At 49.7% G+C, this 15,649-nt stretch overlaps 2 protein-coding genes across 4 annotated transcripts; one reads left to right on the plus strand and one right to left on the minus strand.

The window, feature by feature from the left end:
• Positions 1-390: 390 nt before the first annotated feature.
• LOC144003730 (UPF0606 protein KIAA1549) lies at positions 391-12,266 on the minus strand. 2 transcript variants are annotated; one of them, XM_077500259.1, is made up of 20 exons: positions 11,748-12,266; positions 10,875-11,003; positions 9,455-10,627; positions 9,296-9,378; positions 8,161-8,460; positions 6,789-6,975; positions 6,654-6,713; positions 6,430-6,581; positions 6,185-6,362; positions 5,879-6,063; positions 5,615-5,820; positions 5,193-5,320; positions 4,844-5,028; positions 4,470-4,714; positions 4,262-4,397; positions 3,861-4,124; positions 3,730-3,791; positions 3,532-3,653; positions 2,815-2,969; positions 391-2,735 (listed from the first exon to the last, which is right to left on the minus strand). In XM_077500259.1, exons 2-20 carry the CDS (start codon positions 10,966-10,968, stop codon positions 2,514-2,516), a joined length of 4,137 nt encoding a protein of 1,378 aa, XP_077356385.1. In that variant the 5' UTR covers positions 10,969-11,003; positions 11,748-12,266; the 3' UTR covers positions 391-2,513. The 2 variants fall into 2 exon arrangements, with proteins under 2 accessions (XP_077356385.1, XP_077356384.1); XM_077500258.1 differs by having other exon boundaries at positions 2,815-2,972.
• On the plus strand, positions 11,855-15,629 carry ovch1 (ovochymase 1). 2 transcript variants are annotated; one of them, XM_077500261.1, is made up of 13 exons: positions 11,855-12,432; positions 12,503-12,562; positions 12,761-12,944; positions 13,006-13,081; positions 13,369-13,558; positions 13,648-13,787; positions 13,857-14,007; positions 14,070-14,108; positions 14,172-14,394; positions 14,460-14,617; positions 14,680-14,778; positions 15,034-15,170; positions 15,251-15,629. In XM_077500261.1, the coding sequence occupies exons 1-13, from the start codon at positions 12,378-12,380 to the stop codon at positions 15,410-15,412; spliced, it is 1,674 nt and encodes a 557-aa protein (XP_077356387.1). In that variant the 5' UTR covers positions 11,855-12,377; the 3' UTR covers positions 15,413-15,629. The 2 variants fall into 2 exon arrangements, with proteins under 2 accessions (XP_077356387.1, XP_077356386.1); XM_077500260.1 differs by having other exon boundaries at positions 12,066-12,432; positions 12,500-12,562.
• Positions 15,630-15,649: the final 20 nt, after the last annotated feature.

The raw sequence follows: 15,649 nt of genomic DNA on the forward strand, positions 1-15,649 counted from the left end.
GAACAAATGCCAAGACACTTTGTCTAATGACATTTTGTGAAATCGCTGAATGGTGTGTAATAAGATATTTTTACTTTATAAATGATTAGAAAACATTTTTAAGGAATAGCAACCAATGGAAATAGGGGAATCCATCAGATTTTTTCCCCACGTTTTGGCACAGTGAGTAAGCAATATTAAATGTTTTCTATGTGTAAAGTATGTTCAGAAAGAAAAGTTTAAAAACAAAAAAAACAAAAAAAAAACAACAAAAAAAATGGTGGCGTGCAAGAAGCAAAAAAACATTTAAAGGCACAAAATTTGACGACATCTCGCTTTTGATGCGTGAACAATCTTCAGGCCTGTATGTTTGATGAGTTGTGAACAAAAATAAAGCACCTCGTCTTTTGCTCATGAAACAACCTCAACAGTTTAATCAATAGTAGCACCATGTGACCCACAGCTTGAGTGGCAGCTGAACAGTCCAATCAGAGTGTCTTGTGGGGCGGGTCTTAAATACTTTGTATATAAATGAGATATATTTAGTTTTCTCTTCAACATCAAACGTATACTCAGTTATTTTTTTTCCTTTGCCATTGAAAAATACACTCTGGAAGCAAATCAAAGTCTGACATGATTTTCTATTGCGCGCTTTTAGCAACATGCTAACATTAGCAGCATGCTAACAGACTGAAAGCCTCAAACAATAAGGTCATGCGGAAACATCGCAGAGACAGACGTCAATATTGGTGAGGAGTCATCACAACATCAAAGCAACAATCAGCAGAGATGAACCAGTCTTGACTGAACCGTGCGACCTTTCCATCTCGTCTGCCTGATGGCGTGTTTCAGTTTTGTTGGTTTACATTTTGGATATTGCCATACATTTTGGTTCAGAGGCAGTTTATGATGCGGACTGGTTTCCTCTACTGAGCAGAGCCGCCATGACATGAAAGCTAGCAATTTGCACAGTTTTGTTTGTTTTTTTCAATACAGCAGCGTGCAGCTAACATATATATATATATCGGGCAGCCAAACTCTACAGCACAAGTATGACCTTACGACAGTAGCCCACTTGCCGCTTGTCTCTTTTCTTCAACGTGAACACATTCACTAAAACATATATCGCTCCATATATCAGAGATGGGCACCTTAAGTCATCGCCATTTGGAAGTCACTGCTTTCGTCACTTTTGATTGACAAAAACAGACTTGGACTCGTGACTTGAGACATTATGAGGTGCTTTATAATCACACAGGTTAATAAATCAAAGATAAATTGGCCATCATATGATTGACCTTTATCGTTTTTCTCGTTTTCTAAAGCCCAGTTATACTGCAGGTCAGACTGCATTAAAGCTGCATTTCATTGCTTGTCTGCATTTCATTCATTGCGAGGCTGGAATTGTGCATTACAATAACTAAGCTATCACATTGATATGAGGCACGTGATTCCTAGGCAACACTTACCACCACACTGTGTAATTCACCATATTGATTCTGCTTTGAAGGACAGCCTGTGCGGGGAAAAGATTGATTCTTTGGAAGAGGTCATTAATGTAAAATTATTTTATGCTACAGAAACACCAGAGCTTATCTTAGGTAGCTTGGGAAAATGTGTTATTTCTGCTCTATGGTTTTTAGTGCACCAAGAAAGAAAATATTTGTGGTGAAAAGGGACGGGGCCAGACTGTGAACAGCGAAAATCCGCGTATAATTGACGGGCATTGAAATGCATTAACTCCCATCAAAAAGAAAAAACAAAAATTTAGAAAGAAACGCTGATAGTCATCTGCTTAATAAGGTGACTGGACTCCCAAGACAGACTTGCACATATGTGAATTGATCCCATCTCTGATATATATAACATAGAATTACAAGCTATTATAATAAACATCTCAGTAGCAACCCCTACAATAATATTGTGCTCATTGGGATTTCTTGACACAACAAAAGAATATTTGAATAGTGTTCCGGGCTGGAAAACACCTCCAGTCCAAAGGCCTCACTGATGGTTTTAAGACGAACACGTGGTCTCCCTGGCTGACGGGAACACGGAAGGCAAATGTGTGATTGATGACGACAGATTGACACTTAGCACCACAGAAGGTCAGAACGTGCATCACAATCCGGTCCAGGTCCAGGACCATCCGCCCGCCCACGTTCTATTTCATCAATTCATGTTGACGTTATGTTTTATGTGGGGGGGGAGGGGATTGGTGGACGTCCACTCTTGACAGCCAGAACGGAGAGACTCTTTTGTGGGAAGACTCTGAAGATCTCCGGGATGAAAAAAAATAAATAAATTACACCAAAGATTTTGTATTTCCTTTGCCCCTTGAAAAGATGATCACTTCAGGAAACATTACAGGGGCGACTGACCACAGTCCAAATGGACGCTGAGGATGACGGGTGCACACATGAAACCCTGTAAATTTCCGGAAGTTACGTAGATGGTTTGGGGGATGGACTGGGTAACGGGTTAGAGCGGGTGTTCCAGTCAGTCCTGACAAACTAGCCAAGCGGGGAAGGGCTCTAGGGGTAGCTGGTCACGGCTTGTTTCTGGGCCAGCCGGCGAAGTTCCTCTCGGATGGCCTTGATCAGGGAGGCCGAGCTGTGGGCGGAGGGCGAAGCGTCCTCGGGCAGGTACTCGGGAGTCGGGGAGGTGAGGAGGAGAGGCGGCGCCGACGGGTCCCGAAGCGAAGAGCTCGGCAATTGGAAAACCGGCGAGGACGAGAACTCGGGGAAGGACAGCGCCTGTCGTGACCACAGAGAACAGAAAGCGGCTCACGGGCGGGCACTTGGCGAGTGACCAACCGATGGCGACGACACTCACGCTCTCCCTGCTGGCCGCGGGTCTGGACAGGTCCTGGTCCGAGTGTCGTTCATTCCAGCAAGAGCCGGTGGGTCCTGAAGCGCTGCGACCCACGCCGGGGTAGGCCCCGATTTGGCTGGACAAACCCACCTGGGTCAGGTGCTGGAGCTGCACGCCTGCTGAACACAATACAGTAGACGGCCATGAAAGCCTCTCGCATCTCGTCATTGCCAATTTACTCGCACAGTTTTTTGTACAACACAAGCAAAACAATTTGCTGAAAAAGGCCAAAATTGCACCTATTGCCATATGTCTTGTTGTCCCAGAAAGGGAACTTTGTCATAATGGAGTGTTAAATGCTATCGGATCCTCGTTTTGCTTGTGAGGCCCACTAGGAGTGCGTGACTGTTTTCTAGAAAATCAAATAAAAGGAAGATGATCAGTATTTATAAGCATTTTGAGCACTAACCACCACCTCATATTAGCGGTTTTCCGAATCAGGATACTTGATCAATAGATTAGATTGAGTGATTGATTGATATCTAAATATATAAGTGTGAAACATAATATTATTAAAATGACACAATGACGAATTCTAATACATCGAATGCCTCCAAGCTAGGAAAAGGTTGACAGGAGGGCAAATCCCCCCCCAGGGCGGCCCTCTTCCTTCCTCCATGCAAGAAATAAGATGTTGCTCAAATGAGGACCGCCGTCAACGTGTCAAATGTGCAGTACCTGTGCTGCCTCCTACAGGTCTGGGTCTGGAGGAGGAGGGCAGCTGTTTGTACTGCCCCCTGCTGGAGTACAAGGGATCCTGCAGCTGCTCGCCACTGGAGATGTAGCCTCCTGAACTCTGTCTGTATGAAACAATGAACAAATCCTTGTCACAAGCTGCGGTGACAGCACCGGACGGACGTAGGGGGACGAGGTCACCTCTGCAGATGACCTTGAGCTCCCAAGCCAGAGGTCGGTGAAACTCCCAGCTCGGCGTATCTCTGTGGGGACAAAAGAAAGTGGAACGAGTCAGAAGGCGACAAGGGCAAGTTGTGGGGCGGCGGACTCACAGCGGAGAGGGGGCTGTGGGACGGCCCCACCGGATAGGACCCCCACTGCCTCCCCAAGGGTCCAGGGAGGGCCGGGCTCAGGCCTTGTGAGGATGGGGACACCAGAGCGAAGGCGTCATCCAGGAGAGAGTGCATTTGCTGCCGGGCCTCCTCGATGGAGGGCTGTGGTGGCATGTACGGGGGCGGGGCCGGTGCGGCGTCGGGGTCAAACACCTCATCGGTGGGGGACGGGCTCCTGGGGTCTGGGGGCAGGTCCGGGTCCGACTGACAAAGAAGATTCAGGTTCACTTTTAGGTCCAATACTTTAAATGAGACTTGTCGGGGATGTGCACGGACACAAAATAAGTTTTCATAGATATGGAACGCTTGTTTGATTGATGCGAGTCGTTTCCCTTTCTCACCATGTAGGCCACGTTGTTGAGTCCCGGGTATTTCCTGTAGGTGGCGCACTGGTCCACCAGCAGGCGGTCTTGGTCTGTATCAGGAAGGCTTCCCGGTCCCACTGGAGCCCGCCGCCCCCGCGGGGAGCGCCTCCCTCTGGATGGAGAAAGCACAGCACATGGAAGTGACGCTGATCCCAGAGCAATGGACTCGAGACGCGGGCGTTACCTCCGCCGCTCGTCGGTGGGCGTCGGGGGGGACGGGGTGTCGGCCTCCAGGACGTAGTCCGTGTAGTCCATGTGGTCGTGGGCCGAACCGTAGAGACGTTGAGCCACTTCGGTCTGGACCGGTCCATCACCGAAGGCGTCCATGATATCGTCCATGGACGGGAACTCGCACTGTCCGCGTCTCTTGGCGCGCTGCCGGAGTTTGTTCCTTTGCTGCTCCATCTCGGACTTGTGTCGCAGCGCCACCTGGAGGACAGTTGTGGGAATTATGACTGCCTTCCTATTCCCATGTCCTCCTGTCTCCTTGTCTTGCTGTCTTCTTGTCTCCATGTCGACCCAATTGCCCGCCCACCAAAACATGAGGACAAGGCTCACCTCAGTGCTGACTTTCTGCGAGAGGGACGGGCTGGGTTGCGCCGGCGTGCTGGGCCGGGGCTGCATGGCGATGAGCTGAACTTTGCCGGCCGGCCGCCGCGCCCCGTCCGATGAGCCGCGGGAAAGACGGTCTACGTGGTCAAAGATGGAAGATGATGACATGAGCTCATCTCCGACCGACGGAGCTACGAGAGGAAGAAAGAAGGTCCCAGGTCAAAAGAGGATCGTGCATTAAGTGCGCTACAAACAAAGAAAAATCGCCAAGTTGGCATTCGGATATTAAAACATGTATTTTTCTATGCATTTTTTTTTTTTTTTTTTTTTTTTTTTTACATCATGCACCTCTGACCATTTTTGGGCGGCTTCCTCTGTTGCTTGGCTTCCATGGGCGGGGCCGCTGGTCGAGTACTTTCCTCTGCCGACTCTCTACCGCTTGATTGGTCGCTGCCAACCGAATCGGCATCTGATTGGCTGGTCCTGTTGAGACACAGCTTGTTCGTGTTTCATCTCCGAGGGCCAGAATGAAGGCCTAATTGAACGGAGCAACCACTACGGCTTCACTTTCAACCATCCATTCTCTATTGCACTTATTATTCGGGTCGGCTCAAATGTATCCCAGCTGTCTTTGTGCGAGGCCAATCACCACCAGCCAATCACAGGGCACATATAGACAAACACCATTCATCCACCGTGCTGACCAAAGGAGCTCCAAAGTGAAGCCTGATGAGAAGCTTCCGTAGTTGTCAGGTTCTGATCTCGCGAGGGACTGACCTGCCACGGCGTCGCGCGCTTCTGCCGGTTTTGGTGGACGAGCCTTTGGATTTGGGGGTGTTGAGGTCCCCGCCGTCAGAGGGCGTGGCCTCTTTAGCAGGCGCCGGCAACGGTCCCGCTTCCTGGATCACCATGATGTCGTCTTTGCTGTGCTGGCCCAGGTGAAGTTTGGCGAAGTCGAAGCCTTTCACACTGGAGGCCTGAAGCTGAGAGACGACGTTAGGGAACGACAGGAAACAGGAAGTGACATTGATGATTTCTTACCTTCTGTCTCTGCTGGATGGTGTTGATGGCGTCTGGCTGAAACTCCAACTTCTCAGAGCCACACAGCTTCCAGTAGAGCAGGATGATGATGAAGAGGGCCAACACGACCGGCACAATCACTCCAACAATGAGCCAAATACTGCTGCTTTGGGTCTCAGATGGCGGGACCGACACAGTCTCCACCGCTGGGACAGGAGGGGAACAAGTGAGGGACAAATGAGTGACATTGGATTCAAAACAGCGCTTTACTTTCTACTTGTTGAGCAGATCATCCGCTGGTGTCTATTTTCTGAATCGGTGACTCACGTTGGGCCAGCGGTCGCTGGACTTTATGTCCTAGGACGATGGCGGCTCTCTGGAGGTCCAAGCTGTTCAGGGTTTCTGCCGTCTCCTCTGCCGGTATCCGTGCGCCACCCGGACCCTCGACAAAATATAAAACCTCCAGGGGGCGCTCCGGCCCGGACAACCTGGCCACCCGCACCACCTGGGACGGTCAAAAGATGACGTGGTTTGTGACTGTTTCGGAATGAGGCTGGCGACAGCCTTCGTACCTGCAGACTGCTATTGGCCGCGGCGGTTGCTCTTCTCCAGCGCCTCCTGCTGGACGCTCCGAGTCCTTCCTCCAGCAGCAAGGCCAAGCGTCGCTCCACGCGAGCTTGAAAACTTCGCTCGGAAAAAATCTGATTCGGCACACCTAGCAAGACTGAAAGCATCCAGAGGTTCCCGATCAAGCCGAGTGACTTGAATGAGCGCATCAAAACAAAATTGTTCTCACCTGTGCGGACCCACGTGGACCTCAGGTGATGGGAGGTGTTGAGCTCGGGATAATGAAATGCTGAAACAGAACAAGAGTCAGCTCAAGTCATCCTGATCTGCCGGCAAACAGACACGCGTGATTTTTGCGTCCTACGTTCTGCGATCTGCAGGGCGGGAAAGCCGACATAGAAGCTGAACTCCACCAGGCTCAGCTTCCTCAGGTGCTGGCTGACCTCGAATCCCAGCAGGTAGCCACGCCCGTCCCGCACTGCGAACACGATGTCGACGGGAAGCTTCTGGTCGACCGCCGGCTTCACTGAGCCGAGTGTGATGTTCAGCAGCTAGACGGAAGACGAGGCGGGAAAAAGGCTCGTCGTGTGCATTACGGCTGGGAGGCAGTCGCACGAGTCAGACACGTCTTCAGTCTTAGTTTCAAGATAGGCTCAAGTTACTGGGACAAAAATCATGCAAGTCGCCACATTTCAAACAAGACCAAAGTCATGTCATCTTGCTAATCCCAACGGATATTTCTGCATTAGCCACTAGGTGCACTCTCTCTGCACTAGTAACACATTTCTAATCTAGTCTCCACATCCACCAATTTTTTCTAACTAATTAAATGACTTATTTTTATTTCAAACAAGTATAAAACATTTTCATATGAGATCTCTTAACTTTTTTTTTTTAAATCAAACTTTCTTGAATTTCTTTTTTCTACTTTCTTGAATTTCTACTTTCTTGAATTCTGAGGCGATTTTATCCATTTTGCATTTTCTCACCAGAAACCAGAAAATTTGTGTCACGTTCCAAAAAGTGGGATCGTAAATCATATAATATAAATAATTTTGATCCCAATACAAACCCCACCCACAATGTCCAAACATTTTGATTTCAATTCACCAAACATCACAAACTGTTTCCTTTCTTTTAGGGGAAGATTGCGGCCGAATGTTCCAAATTATTGACCAATATATCAGAATTTATGATATCAATTTATGGCAACCACATCAGTGATGACTGATTGCTTGTCAGGTTTGAAAATAACTTTTCTTTCTAAAACACAACAAATGGCACACAAATTTTTAAATGCAAATTTTGAAACATAAAGCAAGACGTGTCAAGTCATGAAGTTCAAGTCAAGTCAAGTCACTAATATGCAGTGGTGTCTTTCACAATTTGAGCCAATCAAATCCTAAATTCAGTAACATACACCACGTTCCAAATTATAATGCAAATTGATTTTTTTCTCTGATTTTTACAGTCTATGCATAATTTCAAGTCATCAATTGTTAGATATAATTTGAATGAAACAAACCAATGTATGTAAATAATGTATATCACCAGATTAATAATTTTACATTTGATAATCTTTACAATATTTGAATTAAAACCTGAAAAAAAAAAAGAGAGAAAAACAGTAATTGCATAATCATTTGGAAGGTGGTGTACAGTAAGTTTGACTGGACTCGTGTCATGTGACTCGAGCAGGCTTCCTCTGAAGCAGCCATCGGACGTAGGAAACTCACCTGCACGCTGACGGCGCCCGACTCCAAAGAGCGTCGGCGAGTTTCGCCATACGCCATCACGAGGCCGCTCTCCACGCGCTCGCTGAAGTTGCAAATTCTGATGTCGACGTGGGCGGGAACGAACAGCAGCACCGTGTGGACCTGGTACCGGACGTCCGGTACGGTGTAGAGGGTGGACACGGCGGGAGCCGGGCCCGAGAGACGCTGCGGTCGGCGGAGGGCATTGATGACAGAGATGGCGGTGTAGATCAACGGTCCGGATACGACACGGAAGGCAAAACTGGACGGAGTTCTCAAGAACTGGCGAAGAACAGACATCTGTCAGTCGCTTGACACGTTAGGTTGATGATGCAATATGTAAACAATCGAACTGATTTCTGTACATTCTTACGTAATGCGACTTGAATAATTAATGATAGAGTATGTTGGTAGCTGAGGTGGGGATAGTTCTTGTTTGATGAAAAACCTTTTCACACTGCACTTGTTTTTTGTTTTTTTTTGCTGTTCGCCTTCAGAAATCACTACGCCAAATTCTCTTCTATTGTGAATTCAAAATTTAATTATAAAGTAAAATGAATTCAATTAAAAATTAATTTAAATTAATTATTATTTTATTTATTTTATATTTATTAAATTAGTAACATTAATTAAATGTAATTAAAAATATTATTGAAAAGCCTTTTCACACTGCAGTTGGTTTTCTTGAAGCTCGCCTCAGAAATCACTACGCCAAAAAATTAAATTAAAATTAATAGTTTTATTTAGTTTATATGCATTATTTATTCATTTAATTAATTAAACTTAATAAAAAATATTATTGAAAAGACTTTTCACACTGCACTTGGTTTTCGTGATGTTCACCTCGGAAATCCACCCACCCGTTTTCTGAACCGCTTACTCCTCACAAGGGTCGCGGGGGTGCTGGAGCCTATCCCAGCCGGCTTCGGGCAGTAGGCGGGCTACACCCTGAACTAGTTGCCAGCCAATTGCAGGCCTCAGAAATGAGAAAACGTAAATTAAATGTAATTAAATAAAAAAAATATTTTGAATTAACTATTAATTTTTTATTTATTTAATTTATTATGTATTATTTTAATTAAATGAATTAAATTTAATTAAAAATATTCTTGTGTACCTGAAGCTCCACAGAGCGGTTAAACTCTCTCCTCAAAAGCTCCCGCACCTGACTGAACCCAGCCACCGAGCCCCTGGCACCACCTGGAGACACCACACATTAGTCAGGTTTTGGTCAGCCAGACCACTGCTGAGGTCACATGACCCGCTGCGGGCGTACCTACTCTGACCAGGTACAACTCGGGCTTGGTGACGTTGCACAGATACTGTTTGCCGGAAGGGGTTTGGGCCGCCCTCACTGTGGTCACCGGGGGTGCTCGGGTCAAGCTGATGGCCGTCCTCTGGGTAGTGGAGCTTCTAACGGTAGTCTTCTTCGGCCTGTCGGTGACCTCTGAGGGACTGTCCGTTCTTTCATGACGGGTGGGGGGTCGCGGCGGAGGAGGCGGCAGCACCCGGCTGGTCGTGTTGGATCTAAGAGGAGGTTTGCTTGGCCCAGAGACGTCTTTTACTTCCGGAGCAGAAAGGCCAACCGTCGGGGGCTCCAACTCACTGGTGAGGGACGGCCGAGGAGTGGGATCTGCCAGATCACTCCGGGGAGTGGGAGCAGAACTCGGAGACGCCTCGGTCTGAACAGAAGGATGCCCAGCTCGGCTTTGGTTGTGGATTGATGTGGGCGGGACAAACGGTTCAGGGACGTGTACCCCGTGCTTCTCCTGGCCCTCCCGTTCTCCCAAAGTGGGGCGGGAACCCTCCTTCACCCGTTCCTTCGCCAAAAGGTTGGTGTAGTATTCCAAACTGTTCATGTCGGGCAGCAGAAGCTCCGTCGGCTGTAATGGTGCCAAATCTTCGGGGTCGTAGTCGTCATCCCAGGTCGGGAAGACGTCTGGGCGGGCCGGGCGGGTGTGCGTGGGGACGCCGTGGGCGGTGGACGAGGGCGAAAAGAGAACGCGCGAGTCGAGCGGCGGGGTAGGACGCCGAGGTAGGGCGCCGTCGTACGAGAGCGCCCAGTCGCCGTCGTCATCATCGTAGGGCTGGCTGGGAAGAGGCGTGGCCAGGGCAAGGTCCTCGCCATCGGGAAGAACGAAGGACAGCGTCTCCAGGTAGTCTCCCGAAGCCCAGGCTTCCTCCAGTGAGTTGCTCGGCTCCCACGTTGACGGGGGAGCCAGGCTGGGCCGGTTGTGGGGGGTGAGCGGCGGAGTCAGGCTGGGGGACAGGAGGTCCGGTGGTTTGAGGAGCAGGTGGATCCCCTGAGCGCCGGAATCCTCCGCTAGACTGCCACGGTTGACACGGTAACCAGACTCTGGGCTGGCTGCCGGAGGTCTGAGCGAAAGGGGCCGTGACCAAGTAGAAGGTGGGGACGAAGACCCTGAGGTTTTGTTCAAGTCTGGCACACCTGAGGCAAGAACATTTAATGCTCCGATTACAGCATACAACCGTTTATCGCCAGACCCAGCAGTCATCAAGTTACCATTTTTTTGTGATAGTTTTGCCCTCCCAGACACTTTGAACACATTTCAACTGATTAAAAGACACTTATGAACACATAAAAGATAAATTGCAGATTTTCATATATATATATATATAAAAAAAAAGAAGTGTTTATCCAGTGGCTTTGTTAACTATGTAGAGTCGTGGCGTACCTCCAAGAGGCGACGTGGACATCGCCCTGGAAACCAGCATCATGGTGACCAGCAAGAGGACAGTGAGGCTCCACTCAGACGTTCGGGGTTCCATCCTGGTTTTGAGAGCCGCAATCGAGTCAGAAGGACCTGAGGCACAGCAACTTAGCTTTACAATTCGCTCACCTGTCGACCTGCAAGATATTATCTAGTCTGGGGTTGTCTTCAGTGACTGTCTGACATCAGATTTCCTCCGAAAACAATGCAATTATTCTTTCAAATGTCCTTGAATGTTTACATAAGCTTGGGGGGCAATTGCGGCCCACAGGATATTATACTTGATATCCAAAATTATATTAAAGGTTAATGTTAGTACGGCAGACATCTTTTTGTTGTCATTGCACTGGGCGGTTTGTGTGTTTTTTAATGGGGCTTAAAAAATGTGTTCAATAATTATCCATATTCACTGATACTGAAATCGCCTACATCTATTGTGATATTGCCCAGCCATTAACCTGAAGTGTACTTCATGGAAAACCGACAATTCTGTCAATCAAACGGCAACTCAGAATGCAAGAAATTCACTTGCTTCCATTATGTTGACTCATCAGTTTAACTTATTGAGGAGACCAAAATACTATATTTGTCATGAAGCTGCAATGCACCTGTGCTGTATTTCCCCCTCTTGCACGCAAATGTGTTGATGACATCCACATTGCAGTCAGGGACGAAAAAAATAAAATAAATCAAACAATCAATAAATCAATCCCGTTCATTTGCCTTCATGACGCCAACAGATTCGCTGGGATGTCCAATTTAATCACCCAATCAATCACTCAATCAATAAGTCGTCTTAACGGCTGTGTTAATTGGTTACCCTGCACGTACCGGTACCGGTACCGGCGGCCTCTCTCACGTCGAATCTTCGCTCCTCGCGGCCCGCATTCCTTCCATCCTGACAGCGACACCGACTGCTTTTCCTCGGCTCCGGTTCCGATCCGATCAGGGTCCATTCGGCGTGACGTCACCGGCCACCGCCGACGCTCGCTGCTGAAAGATGACGAGGCAAGAAACGAGCCGAACCGAGCCCGCTTTGCATCTACCTGCCATCGTAACAGAACCTTTTCCAAGGCGAGCGAGCGACACGCCCCTCACGCCTGCCGCCGCGCCAGATTACGCCCACGGGAGGACGAGGAGGACGAGGAAGGATGGGAGGGGGACGAAAGGGGCGCCGACCAGTGTGCACACGTTCCAATTTTCCAACCCACTCGAACACGACCGACCCGACGTGCGTTCACGGACCCGTCACGCGTGTGGGACAATCCTGTGTCCTTCGTCTCGGACGCCCCCGCGCGGCGTGTCATCCTCATTACAACCGAGCAACGTTTCCCGCTCGTGATGACGTTACTGGGACCCTTCGCCATTAAAGCCCGGTTTCCATGGTAACATGCTCAGCTGTTGGACAGCCAGGTGCGCGGAATATCTTTTAAGTGACCTTGTCAGGCAGGGCGTTTGACCTTAACGATGGCGCCGCTGGTGCTCGTCTCGGTCCTGCTGGCCGCACTTGGCGTCGTTTGTGGTGAGAATGGAGTTGTCGTGCGTCAGGTGTGTTGCTGGTTTGATGGTGAACTTTCTGTTGTTGACAGCAGAAGCGGCGGAACAGCAAACCCCAGGCAACCACCATTCGGGGAATTTCTCAGGACGCTACGGTAAACCGACACATTTTGGACTATATTATACATTTTCGTGCAAAAGTGCTAGTTTAATTTATGAACAAAATGCTTTGTTATGCTTCGTTTTGGGGGTCAATGGGGAAAATTGCTTTGATATGTGAGTAAATGAGCTTGGTTCAACTTGTAAGTCACGGCACCACTGTTTGTGACGAGCAGTTTCTTACTTTGGTTTAGAACTGGCGGGGGTTCGCTCATTCATGGCGGAAGAACACGCGAAGACGCGCATCGTGGGAGGTCAAGAGACATGGGCGCACTCGTGGCCGTGGCAGGTGGCGCTACGCTTCGCTGGCATGCCGGCGTGCGGGGCCGCCGTCCTCTCGCGGCTTTGGGTCATCTCGGCGGCGCACTGCTTCAAAAGGTGCCGGCCGCTGCTCCCCACGACAACTACGACCACACTTTTGATATCTGTGTTTTCGCAGGTACAACAAAGCTTCCTTCTGGACCGCTGTGGCGGGAAAACACGACCTGGACAACCCTGACGAGGAAGGACAGCAGGTTCTGATTGGTCATTGCAAGTAGCAGCGCTGATGTTAGCTTAGCTTTTGCATTAGCGCATCATTAAGATGATAATTTACGATGCTGTTGTTTTCCATATCAATACTTGACGATATTTAACAATTGTGGATGGGAAAAGCGAAGTGTTGGGAGTCTGTCGAAAAAATGCAGAAGTTGAGTTAGCAATTTTTCTATCACAGCAAATGGTGGTTTGCAATTGTCAATATCCCCCCAACCCGGTTAGGGTATTCTAGGAGGTTGTAAATGCAAATGTGGTCCCCGCTCAGGTGGTCGCCGTATCTGCGATTGTGAGCCATCACCGCTACAACTCCGGTACCAAAGAATTCGACGTGGCTCTGCTGAGGCTGGAGCGACCGCTCACCTTCGACCGCTTCGTGCGCCCCATTCACGTGTGGATGGCGCCGTTGCCCTCGCTGGAGAAGTGCACCGTCACCGGCTGGGGGTCCACGCGGGAAAGTGAGTGGTACTCTTCAAAAAAAAAAAAAAAAAAAAATAGTTCTGTCGGCACCACCAGGACTCAATTCGGTTCCTTCCCGCCCCGGCAGATGGGCCGCGTGTGACTCGACTTCAAGAGGTAAATGTGACGGTGATGACCTTTGACCTCTGCCAGAGCTACTACAAGAGCAGGATACGGGAACGCATGTTCTGCGCGGGAAGGAAAGGGGGCGGAGTCGACGCATGTCAGGTGATCTGTCTGCAAGTGAGTGCACGTGCGTGTGTTTGAGTGGTGACACGTGTGTGTGCGTTTTGTTAGGGCGACTCTGGCGGTCCTCTGTCTTGTTACGACAGCGGCCGCTACCTTCTGGCGGGCGTGGTCAGCTGGGGCGTGGGCTGCGGTCGGGCCAGGAAGCCCGGCGTGTACACCAAACTCCAAGGTCACGCTGCGTGGATCGCAAACGTCATCGGTAAGAATTTGTTGCCTTGTCATCATCGACTTGAGATCCGACGGTCGTCTGTCGTTGTTCAGACAACCAGGATGTGGCGTACACAGTCAAGCCGGCCCAAGGTACACTTCGATTTCCTGTTGACTTTCGTGGCTAAGCTGAAGTGAACGCCGGTGTGATGACAGACGACCGATGCGGGAAGCGGCGGGAGCCCGTCTGCCAGAACCTTCCGGGCCCGGCCGGTCTCGGGGCGCTGGCAGACGGCGATGCGAGGGCAGAGAATGTGACGGAGGCGTGTCCGGGGGCGTGGCCTTGGCAGGTCAGCCTCCAGGCAAATGGCGTCCATTACTGCAGCGCGATTCTGATCCACCGCCGCTGGGTGCTCGCCGCGCGACACTGCAAAGTCAGGTAAGGCGACGACCGTCGGAACTTGTCGTAATGTGTCCCGCTGGAACCGCTTTGTTTGTGTGCAGCGCGGAAGAGGACGTGGCCGTCTTGGGAGGTCACGATCTTGGCTTGTCTCTGTCCCAAACTATCCCCGTGGACCGGGTCTTTGACCTGCCCCAAGAAGATGACTTCCCTCCTAAAGATGACCTTTCGCTGCTGCGTCTCGCTGTACCCGCTAGACTCGGTAGGGCCGCTAATCGCTTGACGGCTAACTTGAACCATGACCTGAATGCGTCTCATTTGCAGGTGACGGTGTGATGCCAATTTGTGTGCCTGAGGAGGACGAGGAACTGGACAACAGCTGGAGATGCTTCAGCGCGGGCTGGGGGACCACATCTGCCACGGGTATAATGTCCACGAACACTCGCTAACTTTCTTGACACGCACTTTACTATGAGTGGCAAAGCTCCGACTACACCAACATACCAAAATTTAAACAGATGCTACCGCTACAAAGTTCTGTCATATGGGGGGGGGGGGAAATCAAACATTTTGGGGTCACTGACCTCAAAAGGGGAAATCAATAGAGAGATAGATCCCATCATCTGTCTGACATCCACGTGAATGCTCGTGACCTTAACGGCGTCCTTGTCTCGTCAGCCTCCCTCAACTCTGATCGTCTGCGCCACGCCCGCATTACGCTAGTAGATCACGCCGAGTGCCAGGCCGGGTGGGGCCGGGGCCTCGTCGACGACACCCACGTGTGCGCCCACCCCGTGGCCAGTGCCGCCTGCATGGTAACCCCTTCCCCTTTTTGTCAGTTTTTACTTTGAAAAGCGCCTGAACAGCTAAACTGTCACTTCCTGTTCCTGTGCAGGGCGACTCCGGGGCGCCGCTGTTCTGTCAGAAGCACAGCACCTACTTCCTGTTCGGATTGCTCACGTGGGGCAGTCGTCAATGCGACCCCAACAAGCCGGCCATCTTTTCCAAAGTGGCTGATTACAACTCGTGGATCGAGGAGGTGATGGGCGACGTGTGACGGAACCGGCGACCACACGGGGGATTTCAGTCAAAAGCATTAAAGGCCATTTGACAATGCAAGAATTTTTCCCTTTTTTTTTTTTTTTTTTTTTTTTGCCATTTCAAAGGCTTAAATGCTCTTAAAAGAGAAAATCAAGTACAACTTCAACAGAACCGCAAACCTCGGCGCTGTGTACGACTACTGGATGACATGTAAATAAATCACCCAAAAAGACTTTCTCAGTTGACTGACTTT

The sequence above is a fragment of the Festucalex cinctus genome, chromosome 16 (assembly GCF_051991245.1).
Source record: "Festucalex cinctus isolate MCC-2025b chromosome 16, RoL_Fcin_1.0, whole genome shotgun sequence".
Classification (NCBI taxonomy): domain Eukaryota; kingdom Metazoa; phylum Chordata; class Actinopteri; order Syngnathiformes; family Syngnathidae; genus Festucalex; species Festucalex cinctus.